General features: G+C 36.7%; 2 protein-coding genes across 8 annotated transcripts in view; one reads left to right on the top strand and one right to left on the bottom strand.

The window, feature by feature from the left end:
• Positions 1-26416, bottom strand: part of Myo9a (myosin IXA) — a 188361-nt gene that overhangs the window by 117377 nt on the left and 44568 nt on the right. For 4 of the 7 annotated variants that reach the window (XM_028774384.1, XM_028774386.1, XM_028774390.1 and 1 more), the window contains 6 exons: positions 23233-23327; positions 18941-19003; positions 16060-16159; positions 14443-14499; positions 3892-3989; positions 1379-1505 (listed from right to left, as the gene is read on the bottom strand). The exons of 1 other annotated variant lie outside the window; for it this stretch is intronic. In XM_028774384.1, coding sequence (XP_028630217.1) covers positions 1379-1505; positions 3892-3989; positions 14443-14499; positions 16060-16159; positions 18941-19003; positions 23233-23327 — 540 coding nt within the window. Of the gene's footprint in view, positions 1-1378; positions 1506-3891; positions 3993-14442; positions 14500-16059; positions 16160-18940; positions 19004-23232; positions 23328-26416 lie in introns of all 7 variants that reach the window. 2 more of the 7 variants (XM_028774387.1, XM_028774388.1) reach the window with 2 other exon arrangements.
• LOC114626863 (40S ribosomal protein S7) lies at positions 11482-12132 on the top strand. The gene has a single exon (XM_028774392.1). It carries the CDS (start codon positions 11511-11513, stop codon positions 12093-12095), a length of 585 nt encoding a protein of 194 aa, XP_028630225.1. The 5' UTR covers positions 11482-11510; the 3' UTR covers positions 12096-12132.

Genomic DNA, 26416 nt, shown 5'->3' with positions numbered 1-26416 from the left:
TTATAACAGACACATACTGGTAAATAATAAACCATTTTCTCTAAAAACTAACCTAAATTATGGCAAGGACAAGTAACCAGTACTATTCACAATGAAGGAACATATGAACCAAGACCTGAAAGGTATTATTTGGAATTTCAAATAATTAAAAAAAAAAAACCCAAATGAAGCTATTCCTAACTGCCCCAAACCAGAAACAAGATTCATAAGTAGATTAACAACTATAGTACACACCCACACAATGTAGGTATTACCCAGAGGTAAAAGAATGGTGTTTTTGTTTGTTTGTTTGTTTGTTTTTGAGACAAAGTCTCTTTATGTAGTCCTGGAACTTACTATGTAGAACAAACTGGCACTGAACTCACAGAGATCCACCTGCCTCTGCCTACCAAGTGCTGGGATTAACAGCATGCATGTTCTGCCACCGCCACCACCACCACCACCACCTGACCTAAAAGGATGCATCTTAACTGCATGCTACCGCCGGGCAGTAGTGGCGCACACCTTTAGTCCCAGCACTTGGGAGGCAGAGGCAGAAGGATTTCTGAGTTCGAGGCCAGCCTGGTCTACAGAGTGAGTTCCAGGACAGCCAGAGCTACACAGAGAAACCCTGTCTCAAAAAAAAAAATAATAAAACAACAACAACAACAACAACAAAAGGACGTGAAACAATTATTTAAAAAAAAAAAGCAAAGCATGCTACCAAGTAAAGTAAGTCATTCCAGAAATACTAATAACTCTATAATTATATTATATGTGAAAAATAGAAATTAACATGAAAAGGAGTTCTAGAGCAGTGAAAAGATTCTGTGTAAGGCTGTGATAGTGGATACATGACTTCATACATTTGTCAAAACCCACTCAGGACAAAAAGTGGGCACTATTGTATACAAAAGAGCCTGATGTACAAAGAAGCATAGGGCCTGACCTTTAAGTCCTCCTTCAAGCCATTTAAGAACGAAATTTGGTAGTTGCACCTCTTCTCTCTACTCACCAGGATACCTATCTTCAAATAAAATCATCTAACCACAATTTTACTGAAAAATATCAAATTGGAAAGAGCAACATTGGCATGTGCCCAGGACATTACACAGTGTAGAGTGGGAATAGTCATCCTAATAAAAAAACTGAGGGTTATCTGTATTGGGAACAAAGGAAGGCAAGGAAGAAAAGACAGACTTAAGGATCCTGGAACACTCACAAGTAAAGTAAGGCAGAGATCCAGAAGGGATTCCAACTTCTGAAAACACTATTTTGAAATAGTATCAAATAATTCCATTTTTAACTAAATAAACCCACTTACAAGCTAAAGGACATATAAGATAAAAATAAGACATTACTCAGTATCTAAAATAAGGACTGAAAATGAATGACTCACTTCTAATAATTCTGAGACAATGGGCAGTACTTCAGGATTACAGATATCAATAGAGTCATCGCGATAGGTCTTCTTTTTATATGAGATATTACCCAAATGTAGTATTGCTGAGAGAAGAGAGAAAATCCTATGAAAATAAAAGCACAGATTAAAGTTTGCAATGTGCATTCTCAAAGCTCATTTCACTCAAAAATCCAAAACAAATCCATCTGTACAAACTACGAAGTATTTAATCTTCACAAAAGGATAGTAATTTTAATTAAATTTTATCATTTAAACTGTATGTTAAATATTAAACAAATTACATTTATCATGAATCCTACAAACACTTCAAAAATAGTTCTAAAAACAGCTAGATACAAAAGTGTCTGTCTGTAGTTTGAGTTACTCAGGAGGCTAAGACAGACCTTTACACTCAGATCTCTGAAGCAGTCTAAACAATATATAATAAGAAGACCCTGCCTCTAAAATTAAACAGATGAAAGTTATGAAAAAAAGTATTCCTCTGCTAAAAAGACAAGATTGTACCTTTAATTTTAAACAGTGCGCTTAAATATAAATTACTTCATTTTCTAAAATAAATGGGTTTTGGTATATGTATGTTGCTGTACTGTCCTGTACACGTGTAAGTGTGAGTACACAGAGTGCGTATGCATGTTAATGCATGTGAAGGCCCAAAGGAGATATTGAGTGTCTTTTATCTAAGTTTTTATTATTTTATGAATGTGCCTACAAGTGTATCTATGTATCACATTCATGTAGTGCCTACAAAGGCCAGAAGAGGACAGCAGATTCCCTGGAACTGGAGGTAACATGGTTCTGAGGAGTCATGTGGGCATTGGGAATTGAAGAGCATCCAGGGTTAATTAACTTCTGAGCCATCTCCAGTTCACAGGTGTGAATAGGAAAATCTCTCTTCTCCTTGAGGCATATATTGAGGTAAGGTCTCTTGCTAAAAGAGCTTGCCATTTTGGCTCTCCTCACTGTCCAGCTAGCTCTAGAAATTCCCTCTCTTTGCTCCCTATCCACTGGGACCACCATGCCTCCCAGGCTTTTCTAATGTGCGTTCTGAGGATCTGAAAGCCATCACTCATGTTTCCGTAGCAGGAACTTCATGCAAGGAGCCATCTCTCCAGCCCTATCAAGAGTTCTTCCATTTTCATTCTGCTTATATTACCATGTATAAAAACTCTGTGGTTTTTCTGCTGTTTTTTGTTTGATTTTTGAGGGTGTTGCTGCCAGGGATTGAGTCCATTGTCTTGTGTATGGAAGGCAAACACTTTTATCATGGAGCTACAGTCACATATCAAGAAATTTTAAAATAAAAGCAAACATGCAAATATGCATGTAATATTACATGTTACATATAGACATGTATAACCTAACACTAAAATTCACTGATACAGAAAATGAAAAGCTGTAATTTAAAAAAAACAGTAGTTTTTAAGATATGTCTATATACAGCTTCAAGAAGCTTTATGAGTCCTCAAATTATATGCAAATGTTTATGAACATACATCTTACCAAAGCGTTTTAGCTTCCATTAGCTTCTCAAAGATTATATAATGAAACAGGGAGCAGGAGGACACTCAAACCTTAATATGACTAAGGCAATAGTGATGCCATCTATAAAACTGTTCAAAAGAACCACAGGAAGTGGCATGACTCTTATGAAGATAGCCAACTATGTTTCTGATGGATCTGAGGCCTGCGCCACAGAAAGGAATGCATGGCTAATACTGTAACCATGGCCAAAAGTCCAGGAGACTGAGCAGTCACAGCCCCAGTAGGACCCACTACCATTATTTTGCTAAAGACTTTCTGTCAAACTGCCTTCTAAATATATGTTATACCCACAGATTAGTGCTGCTCTCAACCATAGTCAAAGAAGATTCTTTTTGCAGTGGGCAATCAATGCAGAGACTCATAACTGGTCAAAGTGTTAGGAATACGTGACTATTGAGTATTCCCTTAGAGAGACTTGTGGATAAATCCCACAATGCTCAGAATACACCACCAAAGACAGGGTCAAGAGCCAAAGAATGGAGAGGAGTGCTGCAAAATACTGTCTTCTGAACATTACATGGTCGCTGAACTTACCAACTCAGAGATCTATGAAAACCTGAGAAAGACTTGACCAAAATCAAGCCAGTGAGTAACCTCAGGATGGCTATGGGAAGTATTCACAAGGCTCCATCCTAGCAGAGGAGTTACTGGCAACTGGTGGCTACTCAGAGAGAGGAGTTATTTTTCTTCATAGATATGACTGCTGGTAGGCTCCACGCCTATGCAAGCAATACTAATTCTATTCATGGGGTTATAGAAGGAGGAAAAGGAAGACGAGGAAGCTAAAGACTATATAATACAGATGTATACATGTAAGAAATTGTCAAAGAATAAAAAATGTTTTTAAAAGAATTAAGATGGAGATCTCTTAAAGACACATCATGTTTTTTTTACTACTGGAAATAATAAAATTACATAAGTAAATGAATAAAAATTTTAAAACTCACTGTCTTCGTGTCTTGGGAAGAAATCCTACCATTTCCATGGCCAATTGTAAGCGTTCAAAATCATGCCTCAGATCTTCTCCCTCCACTGTGAAGCAATCCTGCTTAAGACAAGAGGTTTAAGAAAATATATAAAGTTTACTTGTTAAAAACAATGTAAGACACTCATTAATTTAAGTAGAATCTTGTGTAAATGCAAAGTAAAACTAACAGAGTATTTATATATAACTAGACCCATTAGACCTCTTTTCTGATTAGAGATAAAGTAAACATACCTACCAAACACTAACAGTACCTTTTATCTTCCCATAACAATAACCAGCACAGGATAGCAAAAGGACAAGTTAGAAAGCCAACAGTATTTATAAACTATGTGGATACCAAGTTTGATTTTAATAGCACCAAAGAGTATCATATGTAAGGTCTTGAATTAAACACATACACACACAAAAAAATTAGGATAGTAAGTATATGGTTGAGAAGTGAAGCCTAGATTTATATAATATAAACCAGTTGGTGTTATATTAGGTATATAAAGAAAAAATAAGAATAGCAAAAATAAATAAACACACACACACAAACACACACTGATCATGAGGAGGGAACATTATGTCAAAATAGAAGAGCCCTAAAAAAAAAAAAAAAACAAACAAACAGGTGAATCAATAAAAAGTTATTCAGGGGGGCTGGAGAGATGGCTCAGTGGTTAAGAATACTGACTGCTCTTCCAGAGGTCCTAAGGTCAATTCCAGCAACCACATGGTGGCTCACAACCATCTGTAATGGGATCTGATGCCCTCTTCTGGTGTGTTTGAAGACAGCAACAGTGTATTCATATACATAAAATAAATGTCTTTTAAAAAAAAAAGTTATTCAGGGGCTGGAAAGATCACCTACAAAAACCTGCTATTTTCCCAGAAGATGCAAGTTAGTTTGTTGTACTGACAGCAGGTGTCTAACAATCACCCGGAACTCCAGCTCCAAGGTATCTGATGCCCCTTTCTGGCCTTCACGGGCACAGGCATACATTTGGCACACATTCACATAAACAAACACACACACATAAAATTAAATAAAATATAGTAAGTATTTTTTTACTTGTAATGGGACAGCAAGATAATTCAACAGGAAAACACTTGTTCAAGCCTGACAAGCCAAAAATCAATCCCCAGAAATCACACAAAAGTAAAAACTGATGATTTCAAAAAGACGCCACATACGTACATCAAACATACATGAAATAATGATAAATATTTTTTTTTCAGATTTCTTTTTTTTTTTATTGGATATTTTATTTACATTTCATATGTTATCCCCTTACCCATCCCCCACCCACCCGGGAACCCCCCATCCCCTTACCCCTCCTCCTTCTTCTCTGTGGATGTAACCCCCACCTACCCCCCCCACTCCCACTTCCCCACCCTGAAAATTCCCACCCCCTGGGGCATCCAGCCTTCATGAGGTCAAGGATCTCATCTTCCACCTGTGCCCAGCAGGGCCCTCCACTTTTACATATTCAGCTGAAGCCATCCCTCCATAAGTGCTCCCAGGCTGGTGGTTAGGACCCTGGGAGCTGTGGTTGGTTGGTATTGTTGCTCTCCTCATGGTGCCACAAACCCTTTCAGCTGGCATAATGACTCTATAGGCCAAAGGCCCCTAGTAACCAGCCTGCTGCTCCAAGTTTGCTCACCAGGATACACAAAGGGAAATGGAAGAACGAGCTCCACAAGCTGTGGTCTGACCCCCACTCCTACACAGTGCCATGTGTACTGTGGCACACACAAACATGGACATCCACACATATGTACACACAATAACAGTTTTACATTATATTTTTAAAAGTAGATATGGACTCCAAAGAGATAGCATGTGCTGTAATCTTAGCACTAGGTAGGTAGGAGGAGGAGAATGAGGAATTTGAGGATAGCCTGAGCTACACAGAGAGTTTAAGGCCAGATGGAAGAAAGAAAATGGTTGTTGAGCACTATATTATATTAACTATTTTATGAGCTGGGAGAGAATGCTGACATCAGGAGTGCTTGCTACTCGTAAACAGGACTGGGGTTCAGCTCCCAGCACGCACACTGGACAGCTTACAGCCGACTAACTCGAGCTCAAGGGGATCTGATGTCTTCTGACTTTTACAGGTACTCACATGTACAAAGAGTCAAACCACATATACACATGAATACAAAACAAATCTCATAAAGTGTGTGTGTGTGTGTGTGTGTGTGTGTGTGTATGGTAGCATATGCCTATAATAGGGGAATCACAAACTCTATGCCAGCCTGGACTGCAGAGCATAATTATCCCATCTCAAAAAACATGAAATAAAACAAGTAACCAAAGAATGGTTTTTAGTATAACTTTTGCATTTAAGCTCAAAAAACAGTCAACAGTAATATTACACACACAGTCCCTTTACAAGCTCACATACCACTTCATAGAGGTTGTCTAAAACATCTCAAATTTCAATTTACTTTTTTTTCCTTTTTTATTATTCATTTACATTTCAAATGATATCCCCCTTCCTGGTTACTCCTCCACCAACCCCCAACTCCATCCCAACTCCCCTTCCCTTAGTCTTCAATTTACTTTTTAATACCTATCTTCCTAGGGCATGATACATTAATTATTCAACAGACAAAATAACTGATCTGTTTTATTAACCACAAATCGCAAGCATCAAGTCAGTGCTGAGATAAAATTACTGAAATAAAGGTGGAAAAGGGGGGTTGAAAATAAAAAGAGAAACTGCCAAACAATCAGACTCTGACACCGTGGGACCTGATTGCAGTAACCTCAGCAAACATTTAGAGTAAGTCCTAATGATCTATGCTACCTTACCTCAAATAGCCAATCACAAGATAATAGACATGTAAACTTTACTACTATCATATGGAACCCACATTCTCAGAGGCCAGTTTCCTATAGAGACTGTCTCTTACAGCGCTGTCATTTTCCTGAATAAATCTTTTCTGTGTCTATACTGGTCTATAAATACTTTCAATCCCATAACTTCATGCACAATCACTGAATCATATACTGGACTGAATGACCTTAAGAAATAAAGTATTTACAGAGTAGCTATAACATGTTGAAAAAATTTACTAGCTATTATGATTTCATGATTACATCTTGAAATAAAGTCTAAAACTCATGATTTGAGTTTAATTTTCCATGTGGAAAGGTATACATTCACACTCTGAAAGTTAAGGAATTTTCCTTGGCCTGCAATAAAGTCTTGTTTATTTGTGCTTTATTGTTTTTAAACAAACAATGCATACATTCTTATATGTGGATTCTACTTTTAAGATTTAGACACGTATTTGGAATAACTTCAGAAGTTGGGTACCTAGTAATGGATCAGGAGGGAAGGACAATCTTCCAAGTAAGGGAGAACAGAATACAATGTTATAAGGAGTTAACAAGGAAACTAGAGAAAGGATTAAATGAGGAGGTAAACAAGAGGCCAGGGTAAAGAAGAGAATATGGGAATGAACAACTAACACTGAAAGCCCTTTGAAATGTCATATGGAACCCTACAACTGTAGAAACTTATTAAAATATATACATAAAAGAAAGGAATTTAAATGAATAAGCCACATAATAGGGGAGACAAAACCCTCCCTAACTAGACAGTTTAAGCCACCAAGTAAAGTAACGCCCTTAGTGCCAGGAATGGGTTATATCTTACTGAGCTGACAAAAGGGGTCCATAGAAGCTCCTCCCAAATATCACAGGCTATTGTCAAGACTACTGATTACATTCCACAACCTAACAGCAAGGCCCTATTGCTGGAGACATCAAGCTGGCGCCCACTATAAGCTTCATTCCTACTGACTAGAGTTCACAGGGCTGGAAGGAACTTTGCATACTACAAGAGAAGAGTGTCATCAATGTCACCCAGCTACAAATCCTGCAACCTCCAACAGTGATCTGGCTGTAAGATACACTGATGCAATAGTGGCACTAAAGTTATGAGAATAACCAACCACTGCTTGAATTGGTTTACGGCCTATTCCATGAGCTGGAAACCATACCTGACACTGTTGAAGTGGCTAAGAAACTAAGACTAGACAGGTTTAAGGCAGAGGGGGAAACACTACTACTATTCTGCTCCAACAGCAGTCCTAAAGCTGTAGGTCAAGACCTCTTTGGGGGCTCGAAACCCTTTCACAGGGGTCGCCTAAGACCATCCTGCATATCGGTATGCATACTACATCTATAACCGTAGCAAAATTACAGTTATGAAGTACCAACAAAAAATAATTGTATGTTTTTTTACTTAACCCTTACAGCATTGGGAAGGTTGAAAACCACTGTGCTAAAGGAACATAGCAATAAAATTACTCCTAATGAGATATTGCTATTCCGCACTTTATAAGATCAGCCTTTATAAGATAAGCTGCTTCTTGCAGTATATGGGAAATACAGAGGAGACCTACAATGTGCAAAAAGTAAGAGGCTTTGGAGTATGCAGCCCTACACGGAATGTCTACATCAAAGCCCTCCTCTCAAGGATCTCAAGGATGAAAGATGCAGAAATATAAGAACCAGAGGGGGTGGATGGCTCCAAAGAAACAGCATTTACAGACACAACAGGAAAGATACACATGAATTCACAGAGACTAACAACATCAAATCTGAAAACATTTAAACCAGACAAAATCCCAGCATGAAGAAGTGACCACAAAGTTACACTGGGTACCAAAAAGCTATTTGGAACTGGTAACTTCTGGAAAGGGAGTATCAGTTTTCTCAATGGAGTGACACTGGGTATATCAACAATACTCCAAACCAGGCCCAATGCCCAGGAGTAGTCAGCCAACACAAACAGGAATCCAGATTTTCTGTGTACTTTTCAGTTTAGTTTGCTTTTGATTAATTTTTATTATTTTGTCTTATTGTGTTTTTTTCTATTTGATATTTTTTTTTCCTTTGAGAGAGAGTTGTGTGTGCATCAAGCTAGGTGAGTAGGAAGATCAAAAAGATCTGGGAGGAACTAAGGAGAAGAAAAAGAACTTGATCAAGTATATCATACAAAAATATCTTAAATAAAAATAAACACAATTTCACTCTGTAGTTCAGGGAGGCCTGAACTCACAGAAAACTTCTTGATTCAACCTAAAAGTACTAGGATTACAGATATGTACTATCACACTTAGTAAACATATTTAAGCAGTAATACATATTTAAAGATTTTATTGAACCCAAGACCTCCATTTATTCATTTTAAAGTGTATCACACATTTTTAATACTATGACGGAGAGTGTAAACATGTTTATATAAAAGCAACATATACAGCAGTGAGTCTTACAACTGATATGGTTCTTATCTGCTGCAAAAGTGAATGAAACAGGAACCTAACATACTGGGAAAGTGAAGCAAAAAACATACTGAAAGAAAAATCATATTTGCAGTCATCCTCAATTAAATATTTTTTACTCATAAGTAGAATGTGGTCTCAATTACTTTTTTTAAAGTATCTTGATTTCCTTAACTGTTTCTATAATGACAGTTGCAGAGAAAAAGCATGAATAGACTTAATTTCCTAGACCAAAACTGTCCTTATCTTACATGAAACTTTTCCAGAAGTCAGTCTTTTAAATATACCAAGATACAAAAACAACTAGGGGAAGAAAAAGACTAAAATGTGGAAAAGGTAGCTTAACCATAGACCATGACAAAGGTAGCCACCACTGTCAGTGCTCTAGTTTCATTTCTGTTGCCGTGATGAAACATCCTGATGAAAAGCAACTTAGAGGAAAAAAAGTTGTTTATTGAGCTTACAGTTCCAGAACTGTACCCATCATTTTAGGGAGGTTAAAGCAGGAATTTAAAGCATCACTTCAGTCAAGAGCAGAGAGAAAATAAATGTATGGTCCTTGCTTGGTTGGTTGCTTACTAGTCATGCTTACCTAGTACTCTGTATCCCTATACAGGAAAGGGCTCAAATTTATGGAACAGTACTGCCCACAATATGGACTAGATCTTTCTACATCAATTAACAAAAAAGACAATCCCTCACAAACGATGCCCAGAAGCCAATTTATCTTGATAATTCCTCAATTGAGACTCCTTTGTCAGGTGAATCTAGGCTATGACAAGCTAAAACAACCATCCCAGTGTGTGACTAGAGCTTTATCCCAAACTTATCTCTGGGAAACAATATGAAATTAGAACTGAGAGCGCTGTAAGCACTGGTAAGTGTAAACATAAACATACATAAGCATAAATGTATACTTATCCCTAGTTTGGTTTTGGTTTTGGTTTTTCGAGACAGGGTTTCTCGGTGTAGCCCTGGCTGTCCTGGGACTCACTCTGTAGACCAGGCTGGCCCCGAACTCAGAAATCCACCTGTCTCTGCCTCCCAAGTGCTGGGATTAAAGGCGTGCGCCACCACTGCCCGGCTTATCCCTAGCTTTTTATACATAATTTTTTGCTAAATCATGAATAAACTGGAGTCTTGGGGAAATAAACAAACAGAAGAAACTTTAAACAATTACATTACATACCAAGTTCTAATACAGCCAGGACTAAATAGAGAGGTAATCATAGTCTGGCTCTAATTATTTGAAAAGTATAATAAACAGGACTAACTATGCTGAAAGTAGCATTAAGAACAGGAAATTACAGGTGGAGGCAGGATTCCAGTGGGTAAAATCCTTGCTTTTCAAGCTTGAGTTTAATCTCTAGGGTCCACATTTTTAAAAGCTGGGCATGGTGGCAAGTGTCACTAGGGACGTGGAGACAGATGGGTCTTGCTGGCCAGTCAGTCTAGCCTACTTTCAAGATGCAGGCCAGTGAAAGGCGTGGTCTTAAAATAAACAAACAAATAAATGTGGATAGCACCTGAGAACAAAATTGTTCTCTAGCTTCTCCATGTATACTTACACAAATAGAAGAAAAAACAGACATGCACGTACGCACACGCACACACACGAAAACTGTAGCTACAAAAGTCCTTTAATAAAAAGATGTACTCTGATTCAAATGATGGCAGCAACTATCGAAGTGACATTTTCACCTAGCACTTCAGTTCAGTTCTCTAGTCTTCATACATACTGTCAAATTTAATACAAACCCTGAAGACAATTTTTGAAGAATTTTTTTTCTTTGCTCTGTTTTTTGTTGTTGTTGTTTTGGGGGTTTTTTTTTGTTTTTTTTTTTTTTTGTTTGGTTTGCTTTTAAGAAAATTTCACTATTTAGCTCAAGCTGGCCTTATATTTGTTAAGTAGCACAGGCTGGTCTAAACTTGACATATTCCTGTCTCAACCTTTCTGAGTACTAGATTACAGGCCTGTGGTTTTTTGGTCTTTTTGAGACAGAGTCTTGCTATATAACCCAAAGTTCAAAGAATACATGCATGCTGAAGTGACCAAAGACCACTGTTCTCTGAAACAGAAGGCAGGAATAAAAGGATTAACTAAAAAATTCAAAGAAAAAAAAAATGAAATGACCTTCTGAAGGTCTTAACATGAGTAAGTGGATGAGCTAGTATTCTCACATCAAATTCTTAAGCATTACTTAAACTTCAGACAAATGCAGACCAATCCACAGTTGTATAGAAAAGTATGAACAAGCTCTTTCTAAGCCGGCACTCCGTAAGGACGAAGCCATGTTCAGCTCGAGCGCCAAGATTGTGAAGCCCAATGGCGAGAAGCCGGACGAGTTCGAGTCTGGCATCTCTCAGGCGCTGCTGGAGCTGGAGATGAACTCCGATCTCAAGGCGCAGCTGCGGGAACTCAACATCACCGCAGCGAAGGAAATCGAAGTTGGTGGTGGTCGGAAAGCTATCATAATTTTTGTACCAGTTCCTCAGCTTAAATCTTTCCAGAAAATCCAAGTCCGGCTAGTTCGTGAATTGGAGAAGAAGTTCAGTGGAAAGCATGTAGTCTTCATTGCTCAGAGGAGGATTCTGCCCAAGCCAACCCGGAAAAGCCGCACGAAAAATAAGCAAAAGCGCCCCAGAAGCCGCACCCTGACAGCGGTGCATGATGCCATCCTTGAGGACTTGGTCTTCCCAAGTGAAATTGTGGGTAAGAGGATCCGTGTGAAACTGGATGGCAGCCGGCTCATAAAAGTTCATTTAGACAAAGCACAGCAGAACAACGTGGAGCACAAGGTCGAAACTTTTTCTGGTGTGTACAAGAAGCTCACAGGCAAGGATGTTAATTTTGAATTCCCAGAGTTTCAGTTGTAAAGAAAATGACTGAATAAAAAGTGTCATTCATAGTAAAAAAAAAAAAAAAAAAAAGAAAAGTATGAACAAGAAATCAATCATATGTGAGAGAGCTTGCAGTGGCCTGTCTCCTTTTCAAAGAGGTATGAGTCACTTGATATAATAAATGAAAGATAGACCAGAAGAGCTTCTTTGGAGTAAAATAAATTATGCATTTTATAATTCATCAATAATATATAAACTGAATATATATTTCCCAAAATGTTAAATCTGAAACCAATAGATTCTTGATTATGAAATGGTGATGAAAGTATACTTTGTCAGGAGGAAAAACCTAGTACTCAGTACTCACACATGCTGTTGCTTCACAAATGGCACAGGCAAACTTTGCAATTAGTACTGTTTATAATGGCATGCAATGAGAAAGCCGAGAAAGCAAAGATGAAGACATGGCGTGTGATGGAGAGAAAATGTTTACATCTCACTCATTATTTAATAGATATAGCTAGATGGAGCTATGCTTTTATAAGTGACTGAGCTATAGATTGAAAGAAAGGCATTTTTGTCATCACTTTATGGTTACAAATTTGTACTTATATAAAATATAACACATATACATAGTCATTTTCTACCACATATGCCTTTATATACCTGTTTAAAACCTTGAATAACCTTTTTAAGATGTTTATTTCTGTGTAATGTCCATGTGTCTATGTATAAGTATGTACACATGAATATAAGTGCCTTCAGAGGCAAAAACAGTACACAGGATCCCTGAACCTAGAGTAACAGGTGTCAAACATGGGTGCTAGGAATTAAGCTATGGTCGTCTGCAGTAGCAAAAGTGCTCTTAAACTTTTAGCCATCTTTCTCATTCCATAATCTTTTTTTTTTTAAATGTGCACTGGTGTTTGCCTGTATGCATGTCTGTGTGAGGGCATCAGATCTTAAAGTTACAGACAGTTGTGAGATGCCATGTGGGTGCTAGGAATTGAACCCAGGTTCTCTGAAAGAGCAGTCAATGCTCTTTACTGTTGAGCCATCTCTCCAGCCCAATAAAATAATCTTGTTTATAAGAATATCAATAATTCAGTGGTGATTAAGGCAAAAGGTTTTTTGTTTGTTTTTCAGTTTTTCAATACAGGGTTTCTCTTTGTAGTCCTGGGTGTCCTGGAACTCTTTCTGTAGACCAAGCTGGCCTCAAACTCAAGAGATCCACCTGCCTCTGCCTCCCAAGTGATGGGATTAAAGACACTTTTCTCTGCGAGACAAAAGTTTTGTAGGAGCTTCTTTCACACATTAAAAAAAAAAAAAATCAGAGAAAAAGAACACTCATTATAAACATTCAGTTTATATGAAGAAGATTAATACCCAATACACGTGGAAGGCAGAAACTGACACCAGGGGTCATCCTCCATCACTCTCTTTATTTGCTGCAGGGTCTCTCATTGAACTTGGAACTTACTATTTCAATTAGAATGTTGAGTCAGAGTTCCTGAGCTCTGTCTTTGTATACAGTCAGCTGAGTACAAACCTGCACCACACCCAGCTTTCATATGGATACTAAGAATCTGAACTCCAGTGTTCATGTTTGTACAAGAAGCATTTCCTCCTTGAGCTATCACCCTAGTTCCTAAAAAGTGATGTCAGTTTATTTTCTAAATATTTATTTTTATTTGATTCCATGTGTGTATATACATGTAGATGTGGATGTGTGCCCTCAGATGCCACAGCGGGCATTAGATCACCTGGAGCTGGAGTTACAGACAGTTATAACAAGCCACCTGACACTAGGTGCTTGGCATTAGATCACCTGGAGCTGGAGTTACAGGTAGTTCTAACAAGCTACTTGACACTGGGTCCTTGGAACCAAATTCTCATCTGGAAAAGCAGCAAGCACTCTTAAACACTCAACTATCTCTTAAGCCCACTAAAAATAATTCTAAGTAAGTATCAAACTAAGGATGAAACTTAATGGTAAAGAGTGTAGCTAGCAGTCACACTGAACTAAAACAAAACAATAAAAACCTCAAGGGGGAAGGGGAATTACTGGGGTTGAAACAGAGCCACTTCAGTGCTGCCCATCAGGGATGCAGTCAATTTACTGTTCATAATAGTGAATGTTTAATGAAGATTAAATTAATCTAAATTAATCTAATTAGGCTAAATATATAAAAACAGTAAATTGGTCTAGCAACACACTATGACACACAAATCAACCATTCAAAGTAATGAAACCTAGGGATGCTCTCAGTTCACACTCGCACTGCTGTCTATCAGCTCATCTTCATACTGAATGATGACGATGAATGCAAATGAGCAATGTCCCTTTAACAGGAACAAAAAATACTTAGGTACTAGTACTGACCGGCTCAGAATCATAGCAATAATCATCCCAGCTCTGTCTGAGGGGTTTCTTTGTTATCTGAAAGTAAGGCACATTAGTTAGGTAGAAGTTATTAGAGTGGAATTATACTTCTGCAATGATGCTGAGATGCAATATTTAGAAAGCAAGACTACTATCCAAAGAATAGTTATTTTGTATAGCAACATACTCTAGTAACAACTAGATAGATATTTCAGATTCTGGGAGAATGTATATTATTCTATTCAACTTACATATGTCACTGCCCATTGGCTGAAATTTGTATTAACAAGTAAGTTCCTTATCCTATAAGTACTGATATTATTTATGCAGGTATGTTGTAGCCACTAATTACACAAAAAGTCAGAAGGACTATAAAATACTGAGTCAGTAAAAATTATCATCTCATTTCTAAGTGCTTACAACTTTGTTTTAAAAAAAATTACTCAGGGACTGAATTAGTAATTTTTAAAAACATACTTAATTTTGTATAGTTAAAAAATTCTAGCATTCAAACAGAAAGTGATGTTATTTCTAAGTTCTGGATCTATTAATATAAAGTTAAGATAGTTTATATTAATATGAAGTTGTAAATTAAAAGTACCAGGTAGAGCATACTGTACATTTGAGGAAAAGTCCATGGTATTACTTTCATAATATTTAATAAATATTTCTTTTTCTCATTCAAGTGTAAATTAAATTAAAAAAATCCAAAAAAAATCCTAAGGGTACTTTTCATTGTCATAAAGAACTTTTTCCTATAAATATTATATTTTCCCCTCAAACAAATAAAAAATGAGGGGTTATTTTATTCTTTAAGTGATATAGTAACAATACCACTAACAATTGGGTTTGAAATTTTACTATGAGGAACAGAAAAATAGAGAAATCTATACCCTGAAAATGTGTGATGATCATTCCTTGGTATGGAAGCTAAAGCTGAATTCTGAATTTTAAAGAAAAAATACATTCTCTAAATTATTTGCCTATGCAAAATTTCATGCTGATGCTTTTTTCTATTTTGTTTTGTTTTTACAAGAAATCACAATGTAGCACAAGTTGCCCTGGAATTCATTATAGAGACCAAGCATGGAAATCCTCCTGCATCCGCTTCCCAAGTGTAGGATGACAGGAATGAGCCATTATGCCTGGGTTCCTATAGAATGTTTAAGAGGACTGTTCATTAAATTATACAGTGATACTCTATGCCAGTATCATAGCATGCAGACATATGCACATTAGACTGCAAAACATGCAAATCAAGTTCAAAGCAATCTCTTTGCAATTTGTAAGCATTAATCAACAGTTACATTTAACATCTTAGGGTACGTAAACTGTCAGTCATGACAAAAAGGATGCAACACTTTTCTGGTAAGAAAGTACAATAAAACAGTTTAATATTATCAAAAGAATCTCACAAAATACACATAAGATATACATAATTTTTATCACTTATACTAAGTAGATAATCCTTTTTAAATTCAGAAAGTGTACAACACAATTTTTTAGACTGTCTACATAAAGGCAAACGTGTCCATACAAAAGTATCTATACAGAACTGTCTCAGTACCTAAAACTTAGTTATCCTCTACATTTCAAGATGGTTTCATGAATTCTTACCTGGTTGAGAAAATGATATTCCTCGGGCTGTTTAAGGTGGAATGCTAACCTCTCCTCTTCACTGGCTCCTGCGAGGAGGTAATAGAATACATGATAGTTCCTGTTGGGGACAAAGCATATCATCAACATGACTAGTTCTAGAAATGTTTTTTGTTTTGTCATAAAAAAGACAGGTGTCTTTCACCTGCTCAAACAAGGAGCAAAAATTCATCCTTAACTAATCTGTACACCTTGCACAATTCATACAAATATCTTTATAGTACTAAAAAACTGGTTGTAAGATTCATATACTGCAGAATGAAACACCAAGATGCAGCTTTGGCAAGAGTTGTCCACAGGGGCGCTAAAAACACCTACTGTTCCAGCTCCCTGCCTGATTCTGCCCCACCTGATGCTGTTTCCAGAGACTTGCTCCAAGAACAGCTTCAGAAATAACTGCTTATTCCCAATGACCTCAGTTCATCCAGACTTTCAGACAGATCCAGTCAGAACATCAGTCAAGCCCTGAACTTTTTAAGCATACACAGACTGGATAACAAAGGCTAAAGCTAGCTTTCTTAAGTCTAACCTATTTTTCCAATTTTCCTACCCCTCTCCACCTCTTAAAAAATAGTAATATTCATTGCCCCAATTCAGCAGGAAGAAGCTATAGAGGATTATCATCCCTGTTGCTTGGGTTTGTGTGTCTGGTTGTGGTTATTTTGAAAATTATAGATAGACTGTCACTTCAAGGGATAATTTGGAAATGGCCATAATTTTGGACAGGGAGAAAACTAAATAGAGAGATTAGACTTGGGGATTTATGTCTTTCCTCTTCTCTATCCTTTCTTTGGTAAAGAAAAGGGGGTTGAAAAGAAAAAGGAGGTAGAGTAATAGTATAAGAAAATGGATATATGGAATGGATTACTAAATTTACTCTTATACAAAAAAAATGTTATAGTCATAATCTTACATTGGTAGAAATCGCTAAATTCTGATGCAGAATTGAAGTTATATGTTCTTATATTGGTACAGAATATATATAATGATACAGGTTTAAAGTTTTTATGGTATAAATCTTTGTATATTCATACAAATTTTAAATTAACTTTGTTACTCTTAGATAGGCATTGTGCCTATGCAAGTCATTCAAGAATACAAAGTTCAGACCCAGTCCTTCTAATAGCTGCTATTATAAACTATTTAAGATGATTAAGTAATGAAGTGAAGGTCAGACAGTAAACTCATGGTAATATTAGAGTCTGAATTAATTATAATCAAATGTTTTCAAGAATATTCAAACAGTAAATAGGTAAGAATAAACAAGGTTTAACAGTTTAGATATACTATATATAGATAGTCTTCAAAAGCATCAGAGATCCACAGAATATAACGTCTAAAATCACCTTGTTACTAACAGATCTTTTGACTATGAGACACGTCTGACCCCGACAGTACCCCCTTCACACTTCAAAGAAGATACTGAGCATCATTACCTCCATATGGAGTTGCTCCAGTTGTTGCAAGGTAGCCACTGGGCAAGAATTGCCCTAATTCATCTGCAGACAGAAAAAGACTATCCAGGAAAGGACACATGATAGTCATGTGGGATAGTCAACAGCTTAGCTCTCCCAAGACAGGGTAAGCTAGTCCTTCATAATTCCTTCTTCACTTAAAGTCTGTCAGATGGTTCTGGGCCAGAAAGCTTAAGACAGATGCTCTCATGCTATGAGGACTATAGAAGACGGTCCGGCAGTCAGCTATCTCTACACATTAAGCTTTGGAAACAATCTTTAAGCTTCCTACATATTCAGGTAACATTTAATTTGTTCTTGGGTTTCTGATGAGGTTGAAGACTAGTTAGTCTCATAATCAAACTTAAGTTGTTTTCCATTAAGGAGGATGTTCTAGATTTGAAAGGATAGTTTTCAGAGGGTAATATAATTTAAATAAAACATAATTCAGGCATAGAACTGTAAACTCTTTAAGTTAGGATAAATAATACAGCACTGTATCTAAATTGACAAAACTGATACACTGGATGTTTTAAGTGTATATCGTACCTTATAATTTACATAATTATTATAATTATGCTCAATTTGTATCTGAGAGAAAAGAGCCTTTTTAAGGGACAAAAAGGGGGAAATGCTGTGGGTTTGGTCTAATGCTGCTTGTATTTGAAAGAAGCCTACCCCCAGTTGGTTTTGATTGGTAAATACAGTTGCCAACAGCCAATGGGTGGGCAGGGAAGAGAGAAGAGGCAGAGGAAGGGAAAGGAAGGAGGAGATCCGACATGCTGGGAGAATGTGTGGAACAGAGGGCATAGTCACCATGTAGGAGCCAGGGAAGAATGGCCTTAGGAGGGCTGCCCAACTGGGTCCAGGGCAGCTAAAATAGAATATAAATTTTAGTAAGTAATGACTTGGTAATATCAGAGGGGGGTTGGAGGTTAGGAAGTAGCTGTTTAAGGAGTATCACAATACAAAGGCTGTGTGTACTTGTGAATGAGAGATTCATTTGGGAACACTAGGACAGGTAGTGAGGAACATAACCCTACAGACAACCCTGCTGGATCAATTTGAGTATCTAACTGGTTACTGCTATACATATGGCTCAAGAATAAATGAGTTATCATCTGAAAAATTACCTTTCAGTCCTAAAAATTATTTCCTGTCCTAAATTTATCTAGAATGGAGAAAGAATAACAATCCTGCATGTCCAATAAAAATCTTCCAACTGAATTTAAAAATGTAGCATTCCACTCAAGAAAGAAATAGTAGTTAATATAAATATAAAATCTATACATAATATACAGTGAATTAAAGATCACAATATACAAATAAATAAAGGGAGTCTATGATGCTGAAAACTTGATCTAACTATACAAATAAAAAATATATACCGTTCATTATGCTCTTGATAAACAAGTCTAGATTTTTCCAGAAGATATTTTTCAACATAGGCCCTGGAAAAAAATAAAATAGGTTGATATAATAAAAATTAGTTTATGTAAATAACAAAGTTTAATGTAAGGTAGATTTTATTTATTTAGACAGTTAAAAACTGTAAGAATCATTCTCCAGATGACAGCAGCACATCCACCATTATAACTGTTACAGATATTAGCATTATCCATGGTAAATTCTCAAAACCCTAAGTCATCAAATGGCTAGTGAGTGAGATAAGCAGGTGAACATATCAAGAGTAAACATGTGATGAAACCCTGTTTCAAAAATAAAAAAACAAAACAAAATCATCTACTAGTAATCAGCAACACAATCACCATATGATTATGAGCCCATGTCCGAGTTCACTACAAAGGCTGACTTTCAGTTTTACTACTTCCTTAGGCATCTCTTTTTCTTCTATCCTGATCCATGAGTTCAGTTCCGAGAATGAGAAAGGCACATTATGCCTCTACATTTATCTGCTCACCACAGTGCTAAGCATATCACATGTGTCTAAGATTCTATTTAAAACCAGCATAAAAAAAGAAAAGACAGATGAATTAAATATGGTTAAGACTTAATCATTGCTCAATCTACCTAAGATGTCCTTGCTCTATTTTTTTTCTCTATTTTGTGTATATTTGACTTTCTAAATAAAATTATCTAAAATTTACCTCACAATGTCAAGATAATTATATTAGTTGTATATTCAATTTGACCATCTGACCTCTATAACATTGCTAAACTTTTTTTTTTTTTTGCCTTTTCAAATACAACAAGCTCTTGTTATGATGACAGTCATTTACTAAGGACAATTCCTCACTTCATAAAATTATTTCCTAGTCCTTCCACTTGGCAAATTTTTAATACTCAACATAAGGCCTTTCAGAAACATACTTCAACGAAATTGTCATTTACTATAATCTACTTATATGAGTATCTCTTTCCCTAAAAGACAATGAAAATGTCAAAGGCAAAAAAACATGTTTACATGTTTTTTTTTTAATCTTCAATATTTTGAACAATGCCTGATACTCAAAATGCACCCCACAAATCTATGCTTAATAAATAAAGAATGAGTTAATGCTCAATCCAAATATGTTGTTTACTCAGTTTTTATTCACCACAGGAAAAAACTTTTTTTACGCAATCAACAGAAGAGCCTGCATTTCCTTCAATAAAGGAAACTACACATCTATTTCCTAATTCACAAAACTACCTTAATCAATGAAGATTACTATTACATTTGAGGTTAAAAGCAATATACATGACTTTACCTATATATAGCCATTCTCTTCTGAAACACAACTATAAGCCTAACTCCTTGACGATATCCCACTTTTAAAAGTACCAACTGAGCCTATGGAAATGACCTATGAAACTGCTACTGAATATCTCCCAAGGACTTTTATGGTTGTTGATAACATTGGTTTTAGGTTCTTCACAGATGGGCCAATACGTTGTATACAATGCTGTAGTTTTGGCCATGCTTTTTTTAAAAAAATGCAGAAGTACATAAGACTGAGATATAATTCACATAGCATAAAACATAACCTATCAATCTACCTATTAATAGGGGTACAAAAATCATAATAATAGCCATCAAATAGAAAAATAACAATTTATATGTATGGTATGTATACATGTGCGTGTTTGTACTGACAAATTTTCCTGAAATGCAAAATAGTTCAATATTAGAAACGGAAAAAAGTACAGTATCTATGTATTTCAGAAGACATGTTTATCTACATAATCCCGAATACAATTTTGCTGAAATTTAATATCCAACATTAGCATAAACTCAAGACAATTAAAATCAATGTTTAATTAGTTAATAAAATAAAAGTTCTTTGAGTACTGACATAAAAGGCAAAAATAATATTATAGTGTATTTGTAATGGCCAGACTTTAAATATCCTCTACAAAAGGCTATAGGCCAAAGACTGAACCAGAAGCCTATAGTATTAGTAAGAAGGAGACAGCCTCAGTGGAAGAAAATTAGGTAAAGTGTGCTTTTGTAGGGGATACTGACATCTTCCTCTCCCTCTCTCTTCTTTGCTTGCGTTCTAGCCACGATATGGTTATCACCATGTGATCTAGACACAATCCCAGCAAAGATACTCTTGCCTGCCACAGAACCACAGACAACACAGCCAATCAATCATGGATTTATACTTCTGCAAGTGTGAACCTAAATAAAATCTTTCCTCTTTTACCTCTGGCATTTTGTCACAGCAATGAAAAGTTGGCTCTATTAGTTACATTTTCTCATTGCTGAGGCTGAATACTTTACAGAAAAAAATCCTTTGAAAGGAACAACTTCATTTTAGCTCATGGTTCAGGAGACAGCCCATCATGGCAGAATGGCTTAGTTCAGAGGGAGAGCTTACTGAAGTTTGTTACTGTTCTCAGCAGAAGCAGGAAGCTAGGGCCAAGAGTAGGCCTGGGCTACGACCCAAGGACAGGCCCAAGTAAGCTACTGGTCTTTTTACAAGTATTATAATATGCTTTGAACAATCACGACAAACATCAAAGCACTAGATGTAAACTATAACAATCAACAGATTCAACCACACGAACAATAAGCACTAAGTAAGAAACCATAATGCAAGAGAAAAAACACACTCATAATAAAATCCTTAAAAATAAACTTAAGGGCTGAAGAGATGACTCAGCGGTTAAGAGCACTGAATGTTCTTCCAGAGGTCCTGAGTTCAATTCCCAGCAACCACATGATGGCTCATAACCATCTGTAATGGGATCTGATTCCCTCTTCTGGTGTGTCTGAAGACAGCAACAGTGTTACTCATATACATGAAATAAATAAATATTTTTAAAAAAATAAATATAAACTCAAATATACAAAAAATTAAAGATGTCAGTCATCTCTAAAATAATCATAAAATTAAATGTTAAACCAATAAAAGTAATAGCTACAGAAGATCGTTAAGTACACAGTTATCTTAGAGAATCCAACCTGTAACGGCTACAGTACAATATGATTCCAACTCTACATTTTGGAGAAAGTAGCATGGAGATAGGGAAAGATCAGTAGTTACCAAGACCTGGAAGAACAAGGCTGAATATGCCGAACACAAAAGATGTTTTAGCACAGTAAAACCATGGTGCCTGTACTACAATAAAAACTGTAAATAGTATCTCTGCAGTCTTCAGAGCCAAAGGAATAAAACATACTGAGTACACTTTAATACCAGTTATGGATTTCACAATTAGTAAGTATGCAGCAACGCTACTGCTCATCAACTTTAACAGGCAGAGCAAACCAGCACAAGATTTATAATGAGGGCAGCTGTGCTGGAAGGATGGGAATGACACACACGAGTGACACACAGGGACTTCCAGCTCCTTCTACTGTGACTCTAAAACTGGTCTAAAGGATACACTATTCATTTTTTAACCTATAAAGTATATTACTAGAACAATCAGATGACTTGTCACAGAAAATGTAAAGATTTTTATTGTATCAAAATCAAATACCTTGATTGGGAGAATATTAATTTGGATATGTAAAAAAGTGTGATTATCTTCAGAAAAGGGTCATTTCCTAACTTGAAAATAGATTTTAGAAAAGTTATAATATAAACATAAGTACATGCAACTGTTAACAGTTAATAAGTATAAATAAGTATGTTAAGAATCATAATTGGCCAGGCAGTGGTGGCACACGCCTTTAATTCCAGTGCTTGGGAGGCAGAGGCAGGCGGATCTCTGAGTTCGAGGCCAGCCTGGTCTACATAGTGAGTTTCAGACAGCCAGGGCTACACAGAGAAACCCTGTCTCGAAAAACCAAAAAAAAAAAAAAAAGAATTAGAATTATAATCGGTCTTACAACTTTCTCAGTCTGAATCCAACAAAAATGAGGAAACAATTTTTATGCAGATACCAATGTCATAATTCATAGCTTATGAAACTAGTAATAATTAAAATACAAATATGATCCAGGAGCTGGAGAAATAACTCAGCAATTAAGAGCAAAGGCTGCTCTTCCAAAGGATCTAGATACAATTCCTAGCTCTCCCATGGCAGCTAAGAACCATCTGTAACATCAGTTCCAGAGGATCTGATGCCCACTCTTCTGTCCTCCAAGGGCACCGAGTTTACATGGTATACACATACACTGAAAATAAAATAGATTTTAATATATGTATGTGTATCTGTAACAAACATGTGTGCATATATAATATATATACATGTGTGTGTATGCTTCTAAAGTGGCAGTACTTACCCGAGTACAGTGCCTGTTTCTTGGTAATTTACTTGAATAAACTTGCCAAATCGACTTGAATTGTTATTATGTGCTGTCTTTGCATTTCCAAAGGCCTGTAAAAATAAACAGTTTTTATTTAAAAAATTTTTTAAACATTCTTTAGTCTTTAATAAAAAAAACCAGTAAGGCATATTTGAGGTAGAATAAAAGAAAATAATGAAAAGCTGAACAAAAAAAATCTTATTATAAAAAATTAGAATAAGATTTTCACCTTATTCTACTTCAGTAAAATGAATCTCAATTTTTAAAACTTAATATACAAGACTGAAATAGCTCAGCTGTTAAGAGCACTTGCTGTCAATTCAGATCATAACACTCCTGGAAACGCTCAGTATGGGGATGCACAACACCTGTACCGCCAACACACTAGGCAGACAGAGAGGAGGAACTTGCTGGCCATTCAATTGGTTCCAGAATTAGTGAGAGACCCTACCTCAAAGGAATGATGACAGTGACAGTACAGAACAATGTGCTTGCCTGGTTACTACAGGTACCTCCACCCACATACATATGTGCATATAAAACATACATTCATACATACACACACAAAATTAATAAAATGAAAATATGTTTCTTTGCCAGGCCCATGCCTTTAATCCCAGCACTCGGGAAGTGAGTTCAAGGTCAGCCTAGTCTACAGATCATTCCAGGACAGCTAGGGCTACACAGAGAAACTCTGCTAGAAAAACAAAAATAACAAACAAACAAAGACATGATTTTTGGTCCCAGCAACTTCAGAGTAATGGGAGCCATTGCAATAGCCACATTGTAAGCACCAGAAGTTCCCAGGAGGCCCAAGAAATGCTGATGGCTTAAGTCACCACAGGACCAAATACAACAAATATAGTCAGGTGACTCTAAATGGCATTACCAGTTGAAGAGGAACCAGAGCTTCTGTCAACTTTGGAAAACTCTGGACATTGGTAAATGAGCAGACATGAGTAAATGCTGGCAAAAACAGGACTAGGGCTGCCCCATCACTAACCTGATGCTGTATAAGCAGCCTGTCAGTGTGAAGACCAAATGCTTGTGCAGGAAAGCTAAGAGATAATTAAGGATGTGGGGTGGGTGCTTTCCCCAGAGGAGTAAGGGTTGGAGTACACTGGTGACTTAAAGCCACACAAAGAGGCTCATTAAATATTAACAAATTCTTTTGTTTCTTTCTTTCTTTTTTTTTTTTTTTTTTTTTTTTGGTTTTCAAGACAGGGCTTCTCTGTGTATCTCTGGCTGTCCTGGAACTCACTCTGTAGACCAGGCTGGCCTCGAACTCAGAAATCCTCCTGCCTCTGCCTCCCAAGTGCTGGGATTAAAGGCGTGCGCCACCACTGCCTGGCAACAAATTCTTTTAAAATAAAATAATCTCATTAACATCAAGATTTCTTCATATTCCAAGGACAGGAAATTTCTTAAGTTTATACTAAAGCATTTTGCAAAGCTGAAAAGAAAATAATGACATAAAGACTCATCATTCTAGAAGTACATAAATGAAACTCCATTAAAGTACTATAATTATTTATTTAAAACAAAGCTACTGTATAGATGATAAACACCTATATGCTCTCTATAGGTGTTTTATGTTCTCTAATCATCACCCAAGGTGTATATAAGGCAAGAAAATAATGACAAGCAATGCTGACACCCCTAGAATAGGGGTAAGGTTCGTCCACAGCACTGGTCATCACGATTTCTGTCTAGCATTTCCAGGAAAAATCTCACTCTAAGGGTTGTGTTCATCTAAACCGACTTACTGATCACTGACTAAAAACAGCCTCGCCACACCAAAACCATCTTTTGGAGAAACCATCTTTTGGAGACAATTCTTTAAACTAAGTTGGTAATAATAAAGTGAGGGGTTGGGGAGACCTCATAATTACATGTATAAAATGGGCTTGAAAAGGTATGAAAAGACAGGGCTAGACAGGTGACTTGGCAGTTAAAGGCACTGGCTACTCTGTGAAAGAAGATCTCCCATGCTCATGGATTGGCAGAATTAATATAGTAAAAATGGCCATCTTGCCAAAAACAATCTACAGATTCAATGCAATCCCCATCAAAATTTTAACTCAATTCTTCATAGAGTTAGAAAGAGTAATTCTCAAATTCATTTGGAATAACAAAAAACCCAGGATAGTAAAAACTATTCTCAACAATAAAAGAACTTCTGGGGGACTCAACATCCCTGACCTCAAGCTGTACTACAGAGCAATGGTGATAAAAATCTGCATGGTATTGGTACAGAGACAGGCAGGAAGATCAATGGAATAGAATTGAAGACCCAGAAATGAACCCACACACCTATGGTCACCTGATCTTTGACAAAAAAGCTAAAAACCATCCAGTGGAAAAAAGACAGCCTTTTCAACAAATGGTACTGGTTCAATTGGAGGTTGGCATGTAGAAGAATGCAAATCGACCCATTTTTATCTCCTGTACAAATCTCAAGTCCAAGTGGATCAAGGACCTCCACATAAAGCCAGATTCACTGAAACTAATAGAAGAGAAAATGGAGAAGAGCCTTGAACACATGGGCACAGGGGAAATTTTTCTGAACAGAACACCAAAGGCTTATGCTCTCAAATCAAGAATCGACAAACAGGACCTCATAAAATTACAAAGCTTCTGTAAGGCAAAGGACACTGTCAATAGGGCAAAACGACAACCATCAGATTGAGAAAAGATCTTTACCAATCCTACAAATGATAGAGGGCTAATATCTAATACAAAGAACTCAAGTTAGACTCCAATGAATCAAATAACACTATTAAAAAATGGGGTACAGAGATAAAGAATTCTCAACTGAGGAATACTGAATGGCCAAGAAGCACCTAAAGAAATGTTCAACATCATTAGTCATTAGGGAAATTCAAATTAAAACAACCCTGAGATTCTACCTCACAACAGTCAGAATGACTAAGATCAAAAACTCAGGTGACAGCAGATGCTGGAGAGGATGTGGAGGAAGAGGAACACTCCTCCATTGTTGGTGGGATTGCAAGCTGGTACAACCACTCTGGAAATCAGTCTGGTGGTTCCTCAGAAAATTGGACATAATATTACCTGAGGGTCCAGCTATACCACTCCTGGGCATATACCCAAAAGATTCTCCAACATATAACAAGGACACATGCTCCACTATGTTCAT

Source organism: Grammomys surdaster, unplaced genomic scaffold (genome assembly GCF_004785775.1).
Source record: "Grammomys surdaster isolate TR1022 unplaced genomic scaffold, NIH_TR_1.0 241, whole genome shotgun sequence".
Taxonomy (NCBI): Eukaryota; Metazoa; Chordata; class Mammalia; order Rodentia; family Muridae; genus Grammomys; species Grammomys surdaster.
The sequence above is the reverse complement of the archived record's forward strand: the minus strand, read 5'-3'. Positions and strand labels throughout refer to the sequence as shown.

What these genes read in the sequence shown, in the direction of transcription:
- LOC114626863 (XM_028774392.1), top strand. Translation starts at nt 11,511, where the DNA reads ATGTTCAGCTCGAGCGCCAAGATTGTGAAGCCCAATGGCGAGAAGCCG.